General features: G+C 41.8%; 1 protein-coding gene across 5 annotated transcripts in view; it reads right to left on the bottom strand.

Annotated features, from left to right (window-relative positions):
- The window catches only part of LOC133450723 (atos homolog protein B), a 32,743-nt gene that overhangs the window by 2,838 nt on the left and 4,913 nt on the right, over positions 1–24,992 (bottom strand). For 2 of the 5 annotated variants that reach the window (XM_061729563.1, XM_061729560.1), the window contains exons 2-8: positions 10,078–10,265; positions 9,603–9,798; positions 6,185–7,532; positions 3,217–3,275; positions 2,743–2,842; positions 1,347–1,505; positions 40–108 (exon numbers count right to left, since the gene is read on the bottom strand). In XM_061729563.1, the coding sequence (XP_061585547.1) occupies positions 40–108; positions 1,347–1,505; positions 2,743–2,842; positions 3,217–3,275; positions 6,185–7,366 (1,569 nt within the window). In that variant the 5' untranslated portion in view covers positions 7,367–7,532; positions 9,603–9,798; positions 10,078–10,265. Of the gene's footprint in view, positions 1–39; positions 109–1,346; positions 1,506–2,742; positions 2,843–3,216; positions 3,276–6,184; positions 7,533–9,602; positions 9,799–10,077; positions 10,266–16,414; positions 16,848–17,000; positions 17,128–24,992 lie in introns of those variants that run through there. The other 3 variants (XM_061729562.1, XM_061729561.1, XM_061729559.1) reach the window with 3 other exon arrangements.

Below are 24,992 nucleotides of genomic sequence, written 5' to 3'. Positions count from 1 at the left end.
TCATGATGAGATTTAAAAAAAAACGTAAAAACCCCTCACCACTTGAATGGTCCCTGCTTTGGGTATGCTGTAGCCTTTCTTTCCAAGAGCTTCCAGGGATATCACGCCCTGTCAGGGAGAGAGCAACATTTAGCCTCGAGTGACACAAAAAAATATATCTTGGGTGCATTTTAGCAGTTTTTAACTTATAGTACCGGTACACAATAATGGAGGTCGTCTTCGAAGGCAGCTCATTATATTAAAGAACAATCAGGACTTGAAAGAACTGCACGGACAGCAGCGTGAGTCGGACCGTCACAGCAGTTCAAGGTCACATGAGGCATAAATCTGAGAGTGAAAACAGCTGGTGTCCATATGATCACATCTTCATGTGTTCTGGTACGGACTAACGTTGTTTACACATGAACGACCTTCCTTCCCACAGGCAGCTTTTCCTTGTAACATACTTATGGGTCAATGACGTGACGCCTATATTTTCTGAAAAACAGATTTTTTTTTCAATTCAAAAAAGGTTTAAATGGATAGAAAACACCATATATATGAACTAACTGTCCCACATATGGACTCACTTGAATTTTACAAAAAAAATACTAGTTATTTGGGATTTTGTTGTTGTTTTAAGCGTCAAAATGTCATGTGGTGCGACCGTCCGACCAGGACTCTTGTTTTGAAAACTTTTTTTGAAATCACTCTAAATGTATTTAAATCAATCTTATGCCCTATCTGGCATGATTTCTGAAGTATTTTGTAGTCCTGTGTAAGTTTGCAACACATTTGTATTTATATTTCCATCATAATATACAAACAAAGTTTGACTGATGACGTCCATTTTATGAAATATCATGTGGCGCGACCATTAAAAAAAACAACCATTTTTGTAAAATACTGAAAACTACTAAAAAAAATACTAAATACTAAAAAAAAAAAAGATGTTAAGGAAATTAATTTTAATATGAATAATGGTTGCACCTTATGACTTTTTTTTAAGGCTAGTGCCAATTCATCTTGACAAAAAACTCTGAAATCCCTTAATTTAAAATTTTAATATGAATTTATGTGTAAACAACATTCTTAATGTTTTAACTACTGCAATAGATATTGTTTTTTTCTTATTTTAAAACTGACCTGTTGAAAATCCTTATTCGTCATTGACCCTTATCCATATTGCAGTATATTTGAAGAAGACACTTCTGAAGACGCTTTTAAAGAGCGGAGGATTGTCGGAGAACTTAGCTCTATATCCTTTTTGTTTTGCGTTACAAACTCTGAATTTGCTCCCTACTATCATAGCAGGTTAACAGAAACCCAGCGTACACACACGCACACACACACTCGTGCAGACTGACCAGGAAGGGCGAGGGTGCGCTGTGCTCCGAGATGTCGTAGTATGTGACCTGCACGGGCAGGGTGACGTGCTGAGGGCAGTAGGAGCCGCTGGCCCCGATCTCCGCTGTGAAGCCTTCGATCCGCCCCGACGGGGAAAACCGACCCTTCAGGATGGACTCCTGGGAAACACGGAAGACAGGAGTGAGACGACAGCCCGGCACAGTTCAATACTCTCCTTAGTCTAGTGTGGAGGGTTCATCAGATGCAGGTTTCACTGCTCAACTCTCAGAGGAAAAAAAAGACGTTTGAGTGTGAAAACCGTCAACATGTATTGACTTAGTTCAATCAAAACCAAGAATGTTGGTCCACCTAACATTGCATGATACATGGCCCCTCTACTGTTTTATTTTGAGAAACTTAAAAAGTCCTCCCATAAAACTGAAAATTAGGCAGGAATAAATCCTGTTGTGCTTGTACCTCCTTGGGGTGTCAGGGACCTCAGAAAACCTGTGTAATGATGATCACATAAGGCAAATAACCTACTTGTACTGTCTTGAATATCCACTTTTTCTCTTCTTTATTTATTTATTTATTTATTTAATTTAATTTTAATTAATTAATTACATTTATTCATTCATTTATTTTTTTCTTGCATATTTTCATTCTTATAACCTTTTCAGTGTAACATTTGTGCTTTGAGTTTATTCTCATTATTTAATGTATCTCTTTGCACTGGCAGCAGGAGAAAGAAAATATGAAAAATGATTTATGTTGAATATCTGTAACCAATGCTCATTTTCTGGAATAAAAACAAGAATGTTAAACCATGAAAAAACAAGCCTCTCTCTGCCACCAACCGGGTCAGTGATGACATAATTGCTTCTTCTAATTTCGATGCAAATATGGACACCTTTTTGTTTTTAGGTTGAAATCACAAAACAGACTTTTACAAGTATGAAAACTGCACGGAAGTTTAGTCACACTGGTGACCCGTCGGGGGTTTACATGTCCACAACACCAGGACAGTTATTTTGTCATGTTTCAATACAGATTCAAGTTCAAGTTTTACCAGCAAAATTTTTTTTTTTCCCCCAATTCGTATTTTTGTGAGTCAGCTTTGTTTTTCTGCACTTTAATTACAGATATCTAAATCCTTGTATGACTAAAATCCCATTATGTTTGTAAATAGTACAGAAAGTCCTGCTGGGCGCTTCTCGTGGTAGCGTTTGTTCCCCGTGCACATGTTTTGATTGGAAGAGCCTTTGGCCTGTAATGTTCTCAGCTGTCTGCATCCGTGTCCAGATGACTTGTTTGCTAAAGTCTGTTTCCAGATGCCTCCTGGACCTTGATTGTGCACGAATGGTTATCATAAAGAAAGTTGAAAAACTGCCGTCTTGGATAGATTTGTGCATTTACCTCAAAGTTGCCAAGTAGCGATCTGCTGATGGAAGACGAGGGCCAGCTGGAACGCGTGGAGCGCTCGGTTTCAGTCTGCCTGCCGCTGCGCAGCTGCCGACTGAGTAGAAATCACAAAAATACAAAACAAGACAAAAACATAACAAAAAAAAAAGAAACGACCGGTGGTTAGTGGTGGAGATTACACTAATTTGCTTTTGACCAATATGTCCCAAGCCGCCGAGTAGTCAAGTCCGAACACTAAAGCCTTTAATTTGGATAACAGGAAACCTACGACTCCCACTTCCATCCCCCGTGTTGACTTTACTGAAGTCAGAGTGACTGACACTCAAACTGAACTGTGCATCCAATAATGTAAACAAACTCTACGCCAGCGGCTCTGCAGAGGGTCACACTTAGTTCTCTTGATCAAACGTAACTATTTTATTATTTGAAAGTGTGATCCCATGATCACAAACATGGTAGATGACTCACCTCTTGAGCCGAAGCCCAGTCTTTAGCCGTCTCCCAGATCTTGTGCAGTCTGTGGCAGCCTGAACAAAAAAATGTATAAAGTCAACCCTCAAAAATATACAATAGTTTGTTTTAGCCTCATAGTTAATTTTTGTCATGTACTGTATTATGTATTGGACCCCAGGAAGAATAGCTGCAGTTTTGCTGCAGCTAATGGGGATCCAAATAAAACTATAAACTATAAACTATAGTGCCCCGATTTATCTCTTAACTAGCATATACTGGAAACAAGAGGAAATATTGAACGTTTAGTTGATGACATCAGCACCCGCACACAGAATGAGGATACATACAGGACTGTCTCGGAAAATTTGAATATTGTGATTTTCTGTAATGCAATTACAAAAACGTCATACATTCTGTCATACAGCTTAAGAAAACTCAAATATCCTATCTCAAAAAATTAGAATATTCTGGGAATCTTAATCTAAACTGTAAGCCATAATCAGCAATATAAAAATAATAAAAGGCTTGCAATATTTCAGTTGATTTGTAATGAATCCAGAATGTATGACATTTTTGTTTTTGTAATTGCATTACAGAAAATCACAATATTCAAATTTTCTGAGACAGTCCTGTAAATGGCTATTTGAGTGTCTGTGGTCCTGCAGAAGAAACTTGCGTATCTCCTCTTACTTACTGAGCACCGACTACTGGACGTTGTGTCACGCACACACACATTCCCCATTTCCAGGGCTCCGTTCATCATAACAGCAACCCACCGGTCGGAGGCCTGGTCCCCGGTGAAGCCGGCGCTGCCTCCCGAGCTGGTCCTCATGCCGGACCTCTCCCCCCGGGTCACTGGACCGGTATTACCTAACCTGCTGTGGTCGTGGCTCTCTGAGGAGCTCCCAGATCTTTGTCAGCTCGTCGGCTCATCTTCACTTACTGTTAGATCCACACTAGGCATTTTGGAGTGTTATCCTCTCTTTCTACTCTGTCTACTCAAGTATTCCTTCTAGACGATCTAGCTTTGCCGCTGTTTCTTTTTTTTTTCTTTTATAACTCATCCGTTTTACTCCTTTTCGCACATTTTTCTGTTCCTCGTTCTCCTCTGACACATCCGCTGAACATCTCCGTCCAAAATGATTCCACCACAGGATGAAGCCCAACCAGTGAACCTTATTGTCCCCATTAGCACAACACCCACCCCCCCGCCCCCCAATGGTCTTTCTGGCCTCCCCATGTTCAAAAAAAAAAAAAAAAAAAAAAAAGTGGCCAATTCACTTCCAGAAACGGTTAAAGCTGGACGCATGTATGAGTGTGTGTGTGTGTCTGTGCGTGTGTATGAGAAAACACAGCACACTCATGTCCGGAACAATGGAGCCTCCCTCAATGGGCTTTATTCTGGAGCTGCTCTGCCTGTTCCAGTGTGGGCTGATAATGAACCAGCCATCACTTCATTTATTTCACTTGTTCTCCTCCTGGTTGTAATTCGTCTTTATGACTCAGCCTTGACAGGACCGTTGAGGTTCACAGACGTCTGGCCACCACTGGCTACAATGCCATTTCTTATTGTGGAGGTTACTTGTAATATTGTATTACAAGTAACCTCCGTTTATGGCAACTGATCATTATTTTCATCAATGGTATTACTGTTATTCAGTTTCTAAAGCCTGGTATTTGCATGTAAATGCATCCATGCTTTCTTTTTGTACAATAAAACCACCTGGAGACTCCAATGGCCCTTAATAGGGGTTTTATTGAATCTCAATATACTTTCTTCAGTAATGATGACACAAATTACCTTATGGATCATTGGAATATTTGTGTATATTTATAACTTTAGAGTTTTTCTCCAGCAATAATGAACATTGATAAGAGCTAAATCATATACAGGACTGTCTCAGAAAATTAGAATATTGTGATAAAGTTCTTTATTTTCTGTAATGCAATTAAGAAAAAACAAAAATGTCATACATTCTGGATTCATTACAAATCAATGAAATATTGCAAGCCTTTTATTATTTTAATATTGCTGATTATGGCTTAGAGTTTAAGATTAAGATTCCCAGAATATTCAAATTTTTTGAGATAGGATATTTGAGTTTTCTTAAGCTGTAAGCCATGATCAGCTAGGGCTGTGCGATTAATCGATTTTAAATCTAAATCGGATTTATTAATCACAATCGATGTTAAAAAAAGGAAAATCGAAAAATCGATTTTCCTTTTTTGCAGCTGGCTGCATTACAGACAGAGCTCATCTTTGTTTGGTCAAGAAAATTGTAAATTTTTTCACTTTACTAAACTCAAGGAGGATTTACAGTATCTTTCAATTGCACTTCATTCCCAATAGGGACATTTGTTTGCTATTTTTCTTTAAAAATAAAGATAAAATATTTGAAACAATTTATACCATTGTCTTTTGTAGTTTTACCAAAAAAAATCGAAATCGAAATCGAAAATCGGGTTTTCAGAGAAAAAAAAAAAAATCGGGATTTTATTTTTGTCCAAAATCGCCCAGCCCTATGATCAGCAATATTAAAATAATAAAAGACTTGCAATATTTCCTTTGATTTGTAATGAATCTAGAATGTATGCCATTTTTTTTTGTAATTGCATTACAGAAAATCACAATATTCAGTCCTGAATATAATATTAACTCTTAGGTAGTTTAGTAATTGCAGATGATGAATTATGAATGTTCTTTTGTTGAGTAAACTAAACTAACTAACTAATTAACTAACTAACTAACTGTGCCAGTCAAGTCTTATATGAAGGAAAGCTAGTTCCATTAACATTAAATTCATCCTGGCAACAGTGAAAACAAATGTAATGATAAGAAATGTAAATTGAACATTTCTGAATAAAATTTTTCACCTTCAACTTTTTTTTCCACCTCACCTAAGCATAAAGTTCAGTTTTTCTGTTTGGACATGAAAAGCGTGGAGTGAAATGCAGCTTGCCAGATGTGTGTGTTAGTGCTGACCTTGGGGCGGTCCCGGGCCGTGGGCAGCAGGTGGTTCCAGTAGGGGGCGGCTTTAGCGTCCGTGCTACGACACGAGGCCGGGCCCATTCCTGAACTCAGCAGGGACAACCTGCTCCTCTTTGACGTGGAGGGTCCCTCGTCCTCCGAGCAGGACTCTCCTCCGTCGCTCGGGGCCAGCAGCCTCTTCTTGGCCGGCACGTGGCCTCCGGAGAACAGCCGGTGGCCGTTGCTGCTGGGGGTTTTCTCCCAGGAGGCCAGGCCCGTGGAGGAGGTGGCCGCTTGGGTGGCGCTGCGCTCAGGTGGAGAGGATTCCACTCCCACGTCCCACTCGGTGGCCTCCCCCGGCTCCTGCAGCTCGGTGTGGTGTGGGGGGGAGAACGGGCCCGGGGGGCTGGTGGGGCTAGCGGGGTTAGGGGTTTCATACGTGGACATTTCGTAGAAGTGGGGGCTGGGCTGGCCTCCCGACGAGCTATTGCTGCAGCCGTCGTGGCCGGGGCTACCTAGTGAGTTAGTCGGCGTGCGGCCCCCGTTAGACGTCTCAGTTCTGGCTGAGCTTCCGAAGGAATGGCTCTGGTCGCAGAAATGCCCGTGCGGGTCGCACATCGGGGGGGATTTGGGCGAGAGGGGAGCGAACGCGTCGGGAATGGGCCTGTCGTGATTGTGCTGAGCTGGGCGTCGGGAAGGGTTGTGGCTCGGGGAGAGGGGTGGGGACTTGGGTGACAGCCCTCCCTCGGAGTCTCTGTGCTCAAACTGCATGCAGGAGTACGAGGAACCGGCGGGCCCCCCGGGGTCCGACCCCGCCCCGACACCTTGAACCGGGCCCGGCCCGCATAGCACCCCGCCCTCCTGCACCTCGAGGTCCGAGGAGTCCTCCAGGTGGGAGCGCTTGTGAGTCAACTGGGGCTCGTCGGAGCTTCTTTTCACGCCCACCCGGACCGGTCTCTGCTGGGCGTCAGTGTAGGCTCCTGTGGAGGTAGAGAATCCCCCCATCTGGGAGAAGATTGAGAGCTGGTAGACCTTTTGGAGCCGCAGCTCCTCTTGGCCGAAGTGTCTGGGGGCCCCGGCCCCGACCCCGGGGTCTATGCCCGGGGTCGGGGACGCCGTCGGAGGGAGGTCTCCCTCCTGTGCTGGAAGCTCTAGCGGAGCCTTCTTGTGGGCCAACTCCACGTGTATGTGCCGCATGGTGCTGCTGCTGCGGGGGAAGAGTCTTAAGTGACGTTTGTGCCGCGCCGTCAACTAGGTCCTCACAAAACACCGAGAGGAGCTACAGGTGTTCCACAGGAAGGGAAGGTCCTATAGTTTCTGCTGTGATGTCATCAAAGCATGTGACCTCAGCCACACACGCCACCTGAAAGCAGCACAACTCAGGATTACTATTTAGGAAATATTCAATTCATTAATTAATTAATAGGCCTGTGTTGAAAAAAAATCGATTTTCCGATTCTAAATCGATTCTCATATTCATTCCTAAAAATCGATTCTTATGTCTAAAGATCGATTTATTTATTTTATTTTTTTTTCATTTTCGCCAGGTGAACTTTAATCCCAGTAGTCGGACACACAGTTTGTCATGACACTTGCCAGGTGCTTCATGGCAATATGTGTGGGTGGTGAGAGAATAAATTACACAAGCTAAAATTATTTGTTTACTGCATGAACTGTTGCAATTTCTTTCTTTTTTGCACTTTAAATGGATATTGAAAGGCCTGTTTGAGTTATTTATTTCTTAGTTATTTCACAATAATTATTGTGAAATTATTATTTCACTAGTTATTTTACAGTCATATAATTCAGGCAACAGCTCGAAAAACATTTTAAATAACACTAAGCCAAATCAATATCGAATCGGATCATGATAATCGATTCTGAATATTAAGAATCGGAATCAAATCGATTCTTGACATTTTAATCGATACCCAGTCCTATTAATTAATACTTATAAAACAGCAAGAATGAATAGAACCCATGAAAATGATGAAACTGTCGTGTCAGAACTCTGAAGTGTTCTGATCTATTTATGGGGGGGGGTCAATGTGTGGCATAAATCAAGAGTGTTAATTGCATGCAGCATTAAAATTGATTGATTACAGAAAGTATGCCAAGCAACACCCGTCCTGGTGGATGAGTGATGAGTGATGGTGACACTCAATGTTATGGCTTTGCCTCATTCCACCCATCGCAGAAAAAATGATGAGGAATAATGTATACATGTCTATTAAAAGACACAAGCTTTATGAAAGATGGTTAAAGCTTGGGTCCTAATTGCTTTTAGCCTTTTTCTTGAATGTGATTGCAATCCTGAAGGACATCTCAGACTGTTGGGTTTCACAGTTCAAAGACAATTATTTCTTAGACTTTACTGTTTTATTGCATTATCTAACTAGCAGTAAAGATTTTTCCATCCATCCCTCCATCTATCCATGCATCCATACTTAGGATAACGGGGATCTGCTGTAGCATATCCCACCTGTGTTTGGGTGAAAGGCCGGGGTGCACCACTGGGGCACATCTAGTCCAACAAACACATTCACCCACACTCATTCCTAAGGACAATTTAGACTCCAACTAATCTGAAGTAGAGGTTTTTGGACTGTGGGAGCAGAGGTGTCAAAAGTATTCACATTCATTACTCAGGTAGAAGTATAGATACTAGAGTTTAAAAATACTCCTGTAGAAGTTGAAGTATCAACTCAAGTTTTTTACTCAAGTAAAAGTATAAAAGGACTGGTTTCAAAACTACTTAAAGTATAAAAGTAAAAGTAATGTAAGGGAGAAAAAAGCCATTGAAAATGAATGCATCTTAGTATAATGCAAATATATTAAAGAACCATATATGTGTACTATTGAGCATTAACATGTGTTTCAGAGAGCAGGAGATATGATGACTAGTTGCCTATAAGTATTGTAATGGTGCAAAAAGTCAAACTTCAGAGGCATGTTATCATTTATCCTAACCTTTATTGGAATGTACATCCAAGTTTAGTTGCAGGAATCTGAGGGAACGGATGTAAGAACAAAACTGGACAAGAACATCTGAAACAACCACAACCACATTCACTCTATCCGGATGGAGCAATTTAACTGGATAGTTTTTATTAAAGGCCGAAATGAAATAGAGTAACAAGGCTGTTTTTAAAATGTAAGGAGTAAAAGTAAAAAGTCGTCTGAAAAATAATTACTCCAGTGAAGTATAGATAACCAAAATTTCTACTTAAGTAAGGTAATGAAGTATTTGTACTTCGTTACTTGACACCTCTGTGTGGGAGGAAGTTGGAGTACCCACATAGACCCCCTGTCTTCTTGTGAGACAACAGTGCTAACCACTAAGCCACCGCGCCGCCCACACCACATCTTCATTTATCATTATTTGTTTTTAAAAAAAGACCACGACGATAATGGCAAAAACTCCACATCTCACCTCTGTGCGTGTCCTTGTCTAATTGTGGGTGGATAAGCCGTCTCTGGCACAGCATCTGAAAGCTGGGTCTAAATGGCCGAAGAAAGCAACTCGTCCATCTCCATGGTAGCTGCCATGAAACAACGCCAACATCCCAGCACAGGTGAGCAGGAAACAGGAAGGGCTCCAGGAAAGAGCGAGCCACGAAAGCACAGACCTACGGAAACACAAACAGGTTTGCAGATTTGTTTGTAACAAAAGAGAAAAAAAACACACAAAAAGAAATCAAGATAAATGCAATCTGATGCCAACCACATTCTGTAGCTTTGGGTGCATTTTTTAAATATTAAACTGGAAAAGCAAGACAAGTAGGTAAGTATTTGGGCACTACACATTAAACTGCATTATTTTTTTTTACATATATATATACACACATTTCAGTACAACCTGTCGTTTAATACGGACTGATCTGCAGGAAGTGACAGTCAAAACTCACCAGCAGAGGCGGACTGTCAGTGTCTCAGGAGGCTCTCCAAAGGAAACGTCTCTGAATACAAACGGGTGAGAATTCTGTTGGCGCCCCCTCTAAGATTGGCTGAGAGCCAGGCAATCCCTCCTTGGTCACCTGGGCGGGATCTGGGGCACGGCTGTGGCATCATGACTGGGTCATTCCAAGCAGGATCACTGGGAAAGCAGAAAAGCACCAAAACTAATCAATTCAAATGATTCTTACACTCTAAATTCCGGACAGCCTTTTCTTTCCTGAGATCGCACACAAAGATCCCGACAGACATGTTGATTTTCAAACACAAAAGCACATCAAAGAATGTAGACTAGTGCATCAACCGATGGCTAATTAATCAATCACCCCCCCACTTAAAACACACTGTAATGCTTAGAAAAGGGGAGAATCCTGCCACTCTTTTATTGTCTCCAACCAAACATTTTAAGGAGCAGAAACTGAAACTCTCGGAGTGGACGATCAAAGACACAGGAGGGACTTGTGGAGTTAACTTGGCACCACGCAGCGCTTAAAGCAGAAAGAAGGGAGACGTCTCCCAACCTACTTGGACCAGAATTTGGGAATGTTGGGGGGGTGAGGGTAGGGGTGGGGTGGGGGGGGTCTCAATGCTCCGTCTCCGTGGCAACCAGTAGCCCAAGGATAACGACTCCTTTGTACTTGGCCACAAAGAGGGAGAAAGAGAAGCAGAGCTATCGAAATGTGTAAGAGGGTCGATGGTGGTGGTGGTGGGGAGGGGGTGCTGGGGGAGCAGGGACAGCAACGAGGTGACTACGACAATAATTCTGATAAATTACGTATAAATAAAACAATGCAAATGCAAAAAACATCCATCTCATGTTCTTTTTAACTGAAGTTGTTAAACGGTCCAAATGCTTGAAATTAAGGACAACTCATCTGATTTACACCCTGCTGGCTCCGATTTACGTAAAAGAGGAGAACTACAGTTGGTTCCCATTTAGGACATCATTACTACAAACCAATTCCTTCGATTTTTGCCTTTTAAAGCCTTCTGGTGACTCAGTGATGACCCACGGAGGCATGCATTACCTACACAGAAGGGATGACATAATCCTGAACTTCAATCCAGTACAAAGAACGACTGAGCTGAGGTGCATTTTAAAAAAAGACTTGTTCGTTTCATCCACATCCTCAAATGGCTGTAGTTATGTGTAATGATGGGACGAGCTGCACCCGAGTTGACCTGCAGCTGCTATTTCAGTGGCCCGGGTTAAAAATGGTGTCAGTAATGAAACGTATCTAATGTGTCATGTGTCTTTCCCAAACCAAATTCTTCAGGACAATGTCCAGCTTTAAGTCGACCAAAATGAGAGAGAGAGATCCAGACAGGAGGACAAAAGAGAGAAAACACTGGTCCTCCATCCTTCCATATATACATCAAACCCCAAAATATGCAACTGCTAAGGTGGCGGCCTACAGTACGACATCCATATTTTCTAACCACAGCGTGCGAGGAACCACCGGGTCTGGTGAAGGCTTTGTCACCTGTAATTAGTCACCTGACATATGGCCCCTTTGCAGTGACACAACACTCCCTTTGGGAAAACCTTGGCTGCAAGGATTCAGCTCAAACAAAACACGGGCCCCTCCCAGAATTTCACAACCTGCAATGAGGAGTGCTTTAAAGTGAAATAAATCAGAGTTTTGACAACCTAATATTGTGCAAAAATGAGAAATGTACTTTACACAGCGGGAAGAAAATAAATATATTTTAGATCCACATAAAAAGAAACCAGCCAAGATTTGTTGTAGCCATAAAATAATGGGAACAATCCCTGCTATAGTGACACCGTCAGAACATTTGCATTTAAAGTGCTGCCAGGTCTGACATTTCATCATTGTGCTTTTATTTGTTGGGGTAGACGAGTGTCAAATGAGAACTATTAATCACAAACAGGGATATCTGGTTAATGCCAGAGGTGTCAAGTAACAAAGTACAAATACTTCGTTATCTTACTTAAGTAGAAATTTTGGTTATCTATACTTCACTGAAGTAATTATTTTTCAGACGACTTTTTACTTTTACTCCTTACATTTTCACGCAATTATCTGTACTTTTTACTCCTTACATTTTAAAAACAGCCTCGTTACTCTATTTAATTTCGGCCTTTAAAAAAAAAACTATCCAGTTAAATTGCTCCATCCGGATAGAGTGAATTTGGTTGTGGTTGTTTCAGATGTTCTTGTCCAGTTTTGTTCTTACATCTGTTCCCTCAGATTCCTGCAACTAAACTTGGATGTACATTCCAATAAAGGTTAGGATAAATGATAACATGCCTCTGAACTGACTTTTTGCACCATTACAATACTTATAGACAACTAGTCATCATATCTCCTGTTCTCTGAAACACATGTTAATGCTCAATAGTACACATATATGGTTCTTTAATATATTTGCATTATACTAAGATGCATTCATTTTCAATGGCTTTTGTCCTTAATGGCTTTTCCCCCCTTACATTACTTTTACTTTTATACTTTTAGTTTTGAAACCAGTACTTTTATACTTCTACTTGAGTTAAAAAACTTGAGTTGATACTTCAACTTCTACAGGAGTATTTTTAAACTCTAGTATCTATACTTCTACCTGAGTAATGAAAGTGAATACTTTTGACACCTCTGGTTAATGCCAATACCCAGTAAAAAGAAAGACAAAAGATAAGCTGCAGGACTTGCATACTTGTACGCACGTTCAATCAACACACTGCAGGGAGGGAGAGAGTCAAGTCAGCTGAAGTATTTATAGTCGCTCTCTGTGCCATGATGAGCACCTAAAGGTTCTGTTCTAGCTCCCTCTTGACTTCTGACCTTATTATGAACCAGAAGAAAAAAGAAGGCTGGCAGATGCTCGCTTGATGCAATTGCCAACAGCGGACAGGAAATACCCTGGCTTTAAGCGAAGAGAAGAAAAAAGAAAAAAGCTTCAGGTTTCTGGGTGTGTGCGCTAAGTCATACTTGAGAAATCAGGAAATTCATTACTGCATCACTGAATGTGGTTGCAAACTCCATCACCCTATACACTGTCGATACACTTTAACCTACTTGTTTAATGTAACTGTGTCAAATGCTTATAATCTGTGCGTCGCTGCTGTGTGCTCTTTACATAGCCAGGGTACTGAAAAACAGCTGTTGCAAAGCCAGTTTTAAACAGCTGTGCTCTCATAAGCAGGCTATATTTATGTTTAATACACTTTCCTAGTGGAAAAATGAATTCAACTGTAAAGGACAATTGACACAAATCATTTCTAGATCTATATTTGTTAACATGCTTTTTTCAGCTTCAAGGGAACCCATTCTTTCCAATGTTGGTAAACAGATAACCGTTTTTCTTTTAAAAGCTAATCAAATCTGTAGGATTTTTGAGGCGGAAAACTACTGACATCTTTATGACTGGTATATAACTCATCATAATTGTCCATGAGAAGCCTTGACATATTATTTACGGCACTGCCAGAAAGTAATGATAGGAGGGCAGCGGAGCAGGACTGGAAACGGTGAGTTTGTGAAGGAATGGACAAAACCTGACAGGAAGCAACACTCACAAAGAGAAGATGGAAAATGGGGTTAGGTACAGAGAGCAGTCAGTCCTGCCATGGACCGTTCTCACGTCCATCCAGGGGGATCGTGGCCACTGTACCTAGTTGCAGTTTCAAAGTATTTGTATTTGGAGAGAAACCCGACACTGATAGGAAATTAATCTACAAGGTGATCCTGCTGTACTAGTTCTGGGCTTGTTTGTAAATACATGTACTGTACAAATGACGTGAAAAAACAATGTGCATGGTTAAAACAAAAGACTGATGACACAACAGCAGTGGGCAGAGAAACCAAATGAGACTTTGTAAAGTGGTGAGCTGGATCAGGAAGGGAAAAAGTCATTAAAAAATACAAGGTTTGCCTGGAACAACCTCTAAATCTGGATTTAAATTGGGATGTGACTGAGTAATGCATTTAAGAATAAAGGTCCATAGGAAATTGACCCGTTATCAAACCAGGAAAATTAATTCCCAAGGAAATAATTTACTCTAATCTAAGGTGGAAAGAGAATCCTTTAGGACATTTAACAAATTTCAAACATTAAGTTTAAGGTAAACAGCTTTTATTAAGAACATAGTTACCTTTCTGCACTTTCAGCGACTAAATCTAAAGTAACATCTCAAAATGAAACAGTACATTGAAACATCATAGGAGACTTTACTTTATAGCATAAAGACGTACTTCCCAGGGTTCAACAGGATTGTTATATAACATGCATGTTGTGGAGCTTAGATACTGTTCAGAAGACAAGTCTTTAAGGAAGATGTGTATCTGCTGAGGTGTGTTGAAACGTGCATGTTTGTACACGGGAATGGATAACCCAGTCTGCAATTAAGCAACACGGTTTCCAGCTCAAAGAAGACTGTGCTCATGAGGTCAAAGGCCGTCAGCCACGGGTCATCTGACTGAGCTCATCGTGAGCCCCGGGGGTGTTTCATTTCATTATCAAGATCTGATGGCGTACATTACACTGCATTAGTGCCCTGGTGAAAGCCCGTAAGACTGGAACGCTCGTTAGTCACTTGGCTGGCACGGACGAGATCGGCACCGTGAAGCAACGATATCTGTCAAAGAGGAAGAAGTGCACTCGATACCCTGCTGATTCCTGTAAACTCCTAAAGGCTGTGGACTAAAAACGCATCCAAAATAAACCAAAGTGCACAGAAATGCGTCGCTGGTGAAGCACGCCGGTTGCTCTGACCTAGAAACCGGTTGAGTAAAATCAATGAAGGTGACAGGCACAGAGTTAACAACCGGCTCCTGTCCTCGAAAAATAGCTTGACATTTGGCCCGTCCATATTCATCAGCCAAATACCACATGCACGTGTGCACACACACACACACACACACACACACACACACACACACACACACACACACACACAGAAACTCTGGCATTTAAAGCAGCAACACTTTCTCCCTCAGCAGCTCAAAAAGAAAAAAAAAAAAAGAACACAACTGGTTCTTTTTTACTGCGCGCTATTTGACGATTGCTGCACTCCACCTTAGAGAAACTTTATCTGTGAGCACCACAGCTGCTGTGTTTGCAGCTGTCTCAATTCAGACTGGAATGCACACTAGTTTACTGAAGCTTTATTTTTCTAATTATTTCAATAGTATAAAGTTATTTCTATTACTTTTTCACCCAGATGTCAAGTTACAGAGCAGCAATTTCCGTCATGCACTCCCCTGCTCTGAAAAACCTGAATGAAAACTTTTCTACAGCGTCCGGCATTGAACATGCAAACGGATTTAGTGAGTTTTCATAAGGACGTGATTATAACGGTCTTTGACAATCACTCAAAGAAACCATGAAATGTGTCCCAGCTTATAAGTTATGCAAGCACCTTCAACAGGATGCCAACTGCCCTCTTTTTAAGGAAAGGGGGTTTGCAGTTTTTGCTAGGGGTTCGCTCTCCACCTTGTTCTGAGTCTGAAATGATTTATTGTCGGCCTGAGACTTAAGAGGTCATCCTGAATGAGCCTTTTGTGAAACCTCTCATCTCTGGCAGCTCAGCTGGGCTGTGCCCTCCTCGTGTCCCGAGTCCACCCTTCACGCGCAGTCCATAACCGAGGACGCGATAGCATCAGCATGAACTTAGCAGCTTCCCCAAATGCCCCAATTGTCTCATCAAGTTTTAGCAGATCCCCGCCCAAGCTACTCCCAGGCCTGTTCTGTGCCTGAAAGCTGATAAACACACACACACACACACACACACATGTGCACACTCAGACACACACAGAAAAAAAAGTTTCTGGCCGCTCCTGCAAACAATCAGCTGATGATTAGATCTCAGGAGCCTCTGTCTACAGCTGGGTGGAAAGACATCCGACTGTATCTGTGACATTTAAATGAAGACGTGAAACAGGAAGTGGCCAAGAAAATAGAGACGATGACAGGAGAGGAGAAGTTATTGAGACTGATAAACCTGTGATCATCGAGACAACGTGACACCGAACACATACAGCATTCAGGCCGGAGTGTCAAAGCAGTCTAAACTAAGCTGGCGCAGTGACATAGTTGCTGAGAATGCTTTTTGACACAGGGTCCCCTTCTGTCTCTCCCTCCCTCTCTCTCCCTCTCTCTCTCTCTGTGTCTGTATGTTTGCCTGCCTTTTCTATCTGTCTGTCTGCCTTTCATGTGGCCATTTTAGGAGACGTTGAGTCATCTGAGCTCAGATGACAATATGACAGCAATCAGCAGGAGCGACACGGAGACACTTGACTTGAGAATAGCAGGACTTGTCACACTCACCCCTTGCAACAACAAAAGAAAAAGAAAGAAAAAAAGATGAGGTTTATCTCTCTGCCTTGCTCTCCTCTCCCCCCTTCCTTCCTCTATTCCGTCCGGGGCTGCTGGATAGGTGACACTCTTGTCCTCCACTGTGTTTTTGTTTCCACCGGACCGGATCGGGTCTCCTTCTCTCTTTCTCTCAACTCCCCGGTCCTCTCGTCGTCTCTGTTGGCTTCCTTCCTCCCGAGCAGGTCACGGTGCAGAAAGAAAAAGAGACGAGTCAAGTTTGCTCTGCCTCCCCTCTGCTAGTTGTGTCAGGATGTCCAAAAGCTTGCACTGGTGCACTCTCTCTCTCTCTCTCTCGGCATGTTTTCTTCCTGTCTACCTCCCTCCACCCTCATTTACGCACATGAACAAATCAAAAACCCATCAACAACTCCCAGCCCCCATTTGTCTCAGCCCTGAGCCCTCCTTCTCCTTTTCTCTTTCAATCCTGCCCCCCCTTTCCTCCTTTCTCTCATAAAAAACACACTTCTCCAATGTACACAAAACACAAAAAAAAAGGTACTTCATATGCTGTCATCTCCCGTCTCCTCTCCCATTTTACCTCTTTTGTACTCTGTTCTCTATTCCTCTGCTTTCAACACTTTCCTCGCTGTCCTGCCTCTCTCTTTTGATAAGTGTTTTCTCTCGGCTGCTTTCCTCTCAGCTGATAGAGTGAGGCATGCTTTGCTCACTCAGCAGTGAAGGCATACAGAGGAAAGAAAAGGGGGGGGAGTGGATGCTGGCGGCTGATTGGCTGGAGGGGAGGGGGACCAGCTGTAGTGGCCAGGTCCTGATTGGACAGGGGGAAGGAGTTAAGAGGGGGGGGGGGGAGGGCATGGGGGAAGCCAAAAGCCCGCCCACTTGCTCCTGCTTGGCCTGTTCTGCAAAAAAGTACAAGACATAAGAGCACTCAACTTAAAATGCATGTGAAAATGTGTGTCAGCTGTGAGCACGTTTTGCAATAAAGTGGAGTCACCGCGCCAGCGGCGTGCCGGCTACACGTACGGTGACATAACTGTGTTCGTTTTGTAAAGATTGCCAAATAAAAAGGAGTTAATGCCTGGGAGATTAAAGATGCACACATACATTACAAGCCACCCTCCCCCTTTCTTTGCCGTCTCTCCCGCACAAGTGCTCTCTGTGTGTAGCGTGACATGTACACAACGCCTGTAGCCTACACAAACCCACGAGCGGGACCAGAGCAGCTGGAGTGCAGATAGAGGGTGAAGTGCATGTGAAAAAGTTTATCAGTTGGGCTCCAGGAGCAGCTCTCGGCTGTGTGTGTGTGTGTGTGTGTGTGTGTGTGTGTGTGTGTGTGTGTGTGTGTGTTTGACTATCTAGGCATCTGTGAGCTAATAAGCAATACTATGTTGACTACGCAGAGTGGGGTGGTTAAAGTACACATTGCAAGAGAGTATAGCTCACACAGTGGGTGGAGTTGGCACATCTTTAAGAACTGAAACACAAAACAAACTTCAAACACACATATTTAGTACAATATTTTTCTTATTGCAGACACAACTGCAAATCTAAATCTTTTGCTTCACTTTTCTCTCTCTCTTTTTTTTATTTTCTATTTAGGAAGTGAGGATTTACATGTCATCAGTGTACATGTGAGGCAAAACCTAAAGACAGCTCCCCGTCTCCTCATGTTTCGCTAGCCGACTGTACCGTCTTGCCGTTACTGCTGATCTGCATCTGCCTCCAGCTTGTTTGCCCAACTGAGTCATATGGGCTCTTCCTAACAAGATGTATTTCTGTTTGTTGCTCCTTCGCTGCTATACCATCTCTGCCATAAAGAGGAAGGAAGGCAAATATACATTTTTTTAATTAAACAAATCAAACATGCAAGATTTGACACTTACATGATTCTAGTATTGGGTTATCAAAAGCCCTCAAATAGTAAGTGGACAGGAGAATATAAACAAGAAAACACTAAATCCTACATTGTATAAAAAAGTTTTTTTCTTAAGTAATAACTTAAGTTATAATAACTCACTTATAAGTGCTACTGGAGGAGCTTGCCTTTTGGAGCACGTACGGTGTGAACATACGAGTGGAGAGGATAACTGAAAAACAAGACATGTCTTTAGCTACAGTCCTCCAAATATAGAGATGTGGGTAAAGGGGAAAGAGGGGAGGTGGAAGGTGGAGGAGGAGGAACCAAAGACGGGGCAAGATAAACCGATGGCTAAAGACTGAAATAACGCACATTTCCTGTTGCTCAACTGCTGCATCTGAGAGCAAAGCTTCTTAAAAAGCTGCAGCAACATTTATGAAAGAATTACTCTTCTTTGGCAACGAGCTCCTGTGTTTCAGCATACACAAACACACACACACACGCACACACACATTGCAAAGCTGTGTTACTTTAAGAGCTGATCTTTCCATATTTGGGGAAAAAGAGGGCGTGTTTCTGTGTGAAGACCCTCCCCCATTCAAGGGCACTCCGGGTGCTGCCGAGGAGAAGGATGCATTGAAAACAAACACTTACTCACATTCCATCAAACAGTCACGCTGATGCAACCAGCGACTTCAGCGCAGGTTCATGTCGCGGTGTTTAGATGACGACGCCGGCTCGAGGTTTCCCTGCGAGGACATCTGGAGTTCTACCTAACACGTGCCTCTCAAAGTGACACCAGCTGTGTTTAGGGTGGTTCGTCCATTAGCTTCAAAACAGGCCCGGCCTTTAAAAACTTACTCGCTTCCACCGGCTTCAAACCTTCCTGAGAAAATCAGTCGGTGACCATCTTGATCGACACGCTTTACATTTTAAGATCAGGAAAGAACAAAAGCACAATTAAACTTTGGTGCAATCCATCTATTTCCAGCATTCCTTTCTAAAATAATCCATATCTAATCAAGTGTAATCATCCTGTGTGCTTGTTTGAGTTTATTTATATGGATCTACGGCCACCACAGACTGTTGTTTCTTTATTCTGATCCTGCTCAGAGTTGGGCCACAACACTCTGAGGGGCCAACAGTAACTAAACCAACGACAAAGAGTAAATACTGAGGTGATTGATAGATGCGAGAAGAAAGCAAAAGACCCAGAATGCAGTGGGAGGAAGAAAGAGCAGAGATGGGGAGGAGTGTGGCACCTAGAGTCTTGGTGACAGGCTGGGCCAGCTCAGAGGAATGTTCCAGAGAAATATGTTGCCTATTCATGGAGGACAGGAAATAAAGCTCTCCCTCGCTCCACCTCTCCTCTTTTCCCTCACAGTCCTCAATCCTTCACACCGAATTTAGCTGCATGTCTTTTCACCTCTCTCCTGCTCTCGGGTTCATTCCTCTCCTTTCTCATCTGTGCCTTTGGGTGCTTTTTATGTTCATCTTCTCTCAGCTTGAAATCAATTCAACTTTTTTTTTCCCCCCTTTCATGCTTCAGAAACTCGCATGCATGTTGCATTACCTTGACTGGCAGCACATAAGAGTCGTCCCGGTTTACATCTGGGTATTGGGTTATGAAATAAAATAAAATAATAATATAACATTTTAAAAAAACAACACTGTTTTTGTCACGGACATGGGTAATATCTAACCGGCCAACTGTCACTTTTTAACCAACGTCAGCGGATGGTGGAGAGGATTACAGACCAGAGGAGACACTGCAGAAGATTACAATAATGTTTAAAGCTCATTCACACCCACATTTGTATGGGATGTGTGAGAAAAAACGGAAATAAAGAGGAAAATCAGGAACAGAAGGGCCATAGTTTGACCATAAACATCTAAAGAACAAGTCTTAAATGAAAAAGAATATACGCATATCTTTACTTACTAATACAGGAGATATCTCATTCACTTATATGGGGGGGGGGGGCTTTAAAGAGGAAAAAAAAGGTCAAAGAGAGGTCTGGTACTAGGGTTAATCCTTAGGTCAATCCACACGCACACGCACACACAAGCGTGAGCAAATATCCTTAACCCATTGCATCAATTCTCATCCTACAGGAACCCAATGACCAGGATCCCACATCTTACAGTTTAGCTCAATAAGCGGCACCAGGGCCAAGCCCAAAAAGCATTTGCTTCAATGAATTAATGAATATGTAAGTAGAAACCTTAATTAACAATTATTTAGCACCATACCAAATAACTGGGGCAGTTGTGGATCGTGGATGGTGACGGTCACCAGATTGATCTGAACCCCATCACGTGCTGAAGTTTCCTTGGACAGGACACTGAACCCTGGGGGTCCCTGGGGTCAGAAGGCTGCATATAGAGTGACTATAATAGCAGTAGTATAGGGGGATTGTGTGGATGAGTAAACGAGAGACACAATGTAAGGTATTTTGTGGAACCTGAATGAGGTTAAAAAGATGTACAGTAAGTGCAAGACCATTGCCATATCATTATTACTGACAGTCTGTGTAGTTGGATTTTTGGGCTCTCATCCATCACTGCAACAGAATTTATTTAAAAAAAAATGTATTTATTACCTTGTCTGCACACATATTAATGGTTGATACCATGCCGGTACAAACCTAAGGCATATATATGTGCATTATTACTATATTAACCCCAAAAACTACAGAGCAAGCATGCAGATGAACAAGCCAGTGTGTATGTCTATGTGTGTGTGTGGGTGTATGTATATGCCTGTGTGTGTGCACGTACATGTCTGTGTGGCTATGTGTGTGTATATGTATATGTCTGAATGGCTGTGTGTGTGTGTGTGTGTGTGTGTGTGTGTGTGTGTGTATATATGTATGTGTGGTTAAGTGTGTGTGTGTGTGTGTGTGTGTGTGTGTATGTCTATGTGGCTATGTGTATGCATGTGTGTGGGTATGAGTGTGTGTGTGTGTACTGCAACAGAATTTGACTGCGGCTCCTCAGTTGTAGATGCTCAAAGAAGCAGAAAAGCAGAACAAACTGTGACAATGGCAACAAGCAAATTCTTTCTATAGCTGAAGAGAAAACTAATGAGACTTCATCTGAATATACTCCACTGACAATCTATTTTTGAATCAAGTTTCCTCATACTTGGTGGGAGATTAGTGTTCATAATCATCCCACAATGATCATTATGTTAATCACAGTTCTGAATAATATAAAAGAGATAAATAATTAATTTTCAATGCTTTGGCTTAAGCTTGTTTTCATTTTAGAAAATACTATTAATCAGTTCTAAAAATATCAGTGCATATTCTGGTTCACTAAGAATGATCATGATGATTCAAGATGAGTCATGCAGATTATTGTATGAGGCAGCTTCTCAGTGGAGACAATGATACACAAAATAGTGTTGGGTGAACAAATACAACAGCGTCAGGAAATCAGGAGCTCGATCAGCTTGACTCGTGGCTGTCCCGGGCCTGATCATCATCATCATCGTTTTGTCCTTCCCTCACATGTTCTCTCTTTGTTCTTCTTCAAGGCCCACTGACAAACGTACAACAACATAAAAGATCCCTTCAACAGACTGGCATTGCTGCAGTTTGGAACATAAAAGCCTCTCCTCTGATGACACACAAAACCATTTATACCACAAGACAACAGCAACGACAATTAACACACAAATGAAGATGCAGGTATGCCCCAATTATTCTTGAAGACTGCACATCCATCTTTAGGCTTACTTCATACACACAAAGGCTCATGTAAAGTCCTGTACTAACTGATGGAAGATCTGAACATCTTTACAAAAAAATAGTTTAAAAGCAGGAGGAGTGTGTCAGTTAAATATTATCACAAACCTTAACCTCGGCAGACATTTGCAACTAAACCAGAAAGACTTCAAGTTTTACAGCAATCTTCAACAACAATCCTCCTATCCATCATCACTATGTCAAGGTACGCAATGATGTATTTTTGATTCAAAATCAAACATTCACTCTGTACAAAAATCCATTTAAAGTCACAAAATATGCATGCAAAAGACGCAAATCTATCAAACACGCCAGAATCCACAAGATGGAGGGACTGGAATATCAACAGCAAGGCTCAGAACAAGACAAATGACGACATAAATAAGATCAATGGACATGCAAGGGTGAGCGAGGGAACAGGTGTTATCTTGATAAGCTCTGTGCTGACCTAAATAATGCACTGAGATGTGAGCTGCTGCATCTATGGAAGGCATATAACATCAATGCATGATGGCGTTCAAATGTTTCCTCAAAAGATACCTGCAATAAAAGTATGACCTGATATCCTTGAAAATTGTACTTGTGCCTGAAGATTTTTCTTTTTAATGAGACAGAAGCAGGAGATTAGACGCAGTCTGAAGAGATCAGTTTTGGCCTACAAATGGAAGATGGGTGGAGACGCTGCTGAACTAACTTTATTGAAGCGAGATCAGAAAAAAATGATCAGTCACAGGGTCCTCTGAGGGATGATCCACGAAAAACCTACATCACATGAATCTATAAATGACACTGTACCACAGATCTTAGAAATACATATTTTACAGAAAATGGCAAGGGCAGAGCCTTGGTACAAGAAGCCGGGGTTTACGAGGAGTTTGCATGCTCTTGTGGGGGTTTTCTCCATCATTCTGGTCCAGAATGATGGCCGGTGGTTGATTGGCTCTAAAGGGACGGAGGGAGTCGGAGCCTGGATCGTTGCCTCGGTTGGATGTTGGCAACCCGTCAGGGGTTACCCTGCTTCTCGTTGGCCGGGGATACGTTCCAGCCCACTCCCCTGACGCTGCCTGACATCGATATGCCTCTGCCATCAAGTCAAGCTGCATGTTAAATATACACTTCTGATATTCTCTTTTAGTTTTATATTACAAATTACGTTATTAAATGATGAAGCTGACCTTTTACCACTTGGATGTCCGCAAAGTAATTCTTGAATTACAAGGAAGAATGTGACCCTTGATCCCAAAAATCTAATCAGCTCCTTTTTCTTGCTGCTTACTCACTTGAGTACTTTCTGTAAAGTCCCTTCAGATGACTTTTTTTTTTTTCTAATAATTGTAACTGTACAGACAAGAGAAGGGAAAGGAATTCATTTTTTCATTGTGTGCAGACATCTTTTTGGGTGAAGGGAGATTCCTAAGTGAGTGAAAGGATCCAGAAGTTTCCAGCTTACAGTCATGACAGAAGCTGGCCGATTTTTAAAAATGTTCATGTTTTATATATAAAGGGTCAGTCAAGAAAAAGTAATCAAAAAATGCTTCAGGGTGCTCTCAATGTCATCAGATGGGTCAAATTTGAGCAGAGATGCATGTGTGGGTTTAAACCAAGCAAAAATGGTAGAATCCTGGATTGGTTCCAGAGGTCTGATGCAAGAAGGGAGTTCCAGCAGTCACACAGAACAGACCAGCCGCTGCAAGGACAGGCCAAATCCCCCTGATGATGTGAACACATCCTAGTACGGCACCACTCAAGTGAAAACCTGTTGCAGTTGCTCTTACAAATTGTTTTTTTTTGTTTGTTTTTCATTTATTTATTACTGATTTTTTTTCCCTCTATTGAAACATTTCTCCATGCTGGTTCTTTTTTTTGTACTGTTAATTATTAATTAATAATAAGAAAAAAATATATTTTTAATATATAAAAAAATATAATATAATATAATATAAATTTTATATTTATAAAATATATGGCTCTTTTCAAACAAAAAAAAAACATTTGTTATGTGTTGCCATGAGAACAGGAAGTTGTTTAATATACGCTATAACCCCTATAAGCACTCCCTGATTGTGTCATTCCATGTATACTCTCCCTGCCATCATCTTGCACCTCACTATTATGTGCTGGATTGTCTCCGGGGCATCTTTGGACAGTCTGGAGCTGCGTTCTTGTCCGGTGTGGTGGATCCTTGGCCTCCATCGCTCCGGTGCTCAAGGCCTCTTCTCGTGCAGGGAATGACTCAGTCCTGTCCTTCACACCAGCCTTTTCCAGCGGCTGCTACGATTTCTCAATGTCAGCCACTTCTTCAATCTGCCGATGATGCACGCTGCTTTGGTTCCTCCTCCACATCTTCCTCCCTTGATTTCTGGTGCCTGAGACAATCATTAAGCAGCTTATCCTTCAGGGCCATCTTCTTGATGTATTCCTGGATCTTTGTTTGGGATGAAATTCACCCTGCGTCTTGAGGTGCTTCCTTGCCTTGATATTAATGGATTCCATCTCATCCTGTGGGCAGTTTACTAAACCAGCGGGGTACCCCATGGACATATATGTGTAGACGCCGCATCGAGTGTTTTTGCTACTGCGATACGTCAACGTCGCCGCCATATTGGATGTGGCAAGACTGCGCTGTAAACTAATACAAGTAAATGGACTTATTTTCACAAAAATAAGAAAAGTAGAGAAAAATATTTTCTCATAAACAAAACTAAAATAACAAAATAACAAAATAACATATTTGAACCATTTTTCAGACAATAAAATAACATTCTTATTTTTGTGAGGGGGGATATATATTGTTTTTCGGCACTACCTTGTTCTCTATAGCTGATATAACATGAATTACTCCTATGTGGGATCAATAAAGTTCTTATTTTTGCCATCTGAGAAAATTAAATATATTATATTTGGTGCCTAACTGTTTCCCAAGTATATTAGTGCGTGTGTGAATGAATAAATGAGACATAAA

This window comes from Cololabis saira, chromosome 9 (genome assembly GCF_033807715.1).
Source record: "Cololabis saira isolate AMF1-May2022 chromosome 9, fColSai1.1, whole genome shotgun sequence".
In the NCBI taxonomy this organism is placed as follows: domain Eukaryota; kingdom Metazoa; phylum Chordata; class Actinopteri; order Beloniformes; family Belonidae; genus Cololabis; species Cololabis saira.
Note: the sequence above shows the minus strand (reverse complement) of the source record. Positions and strands in the feature narration are given on the sequence as shown.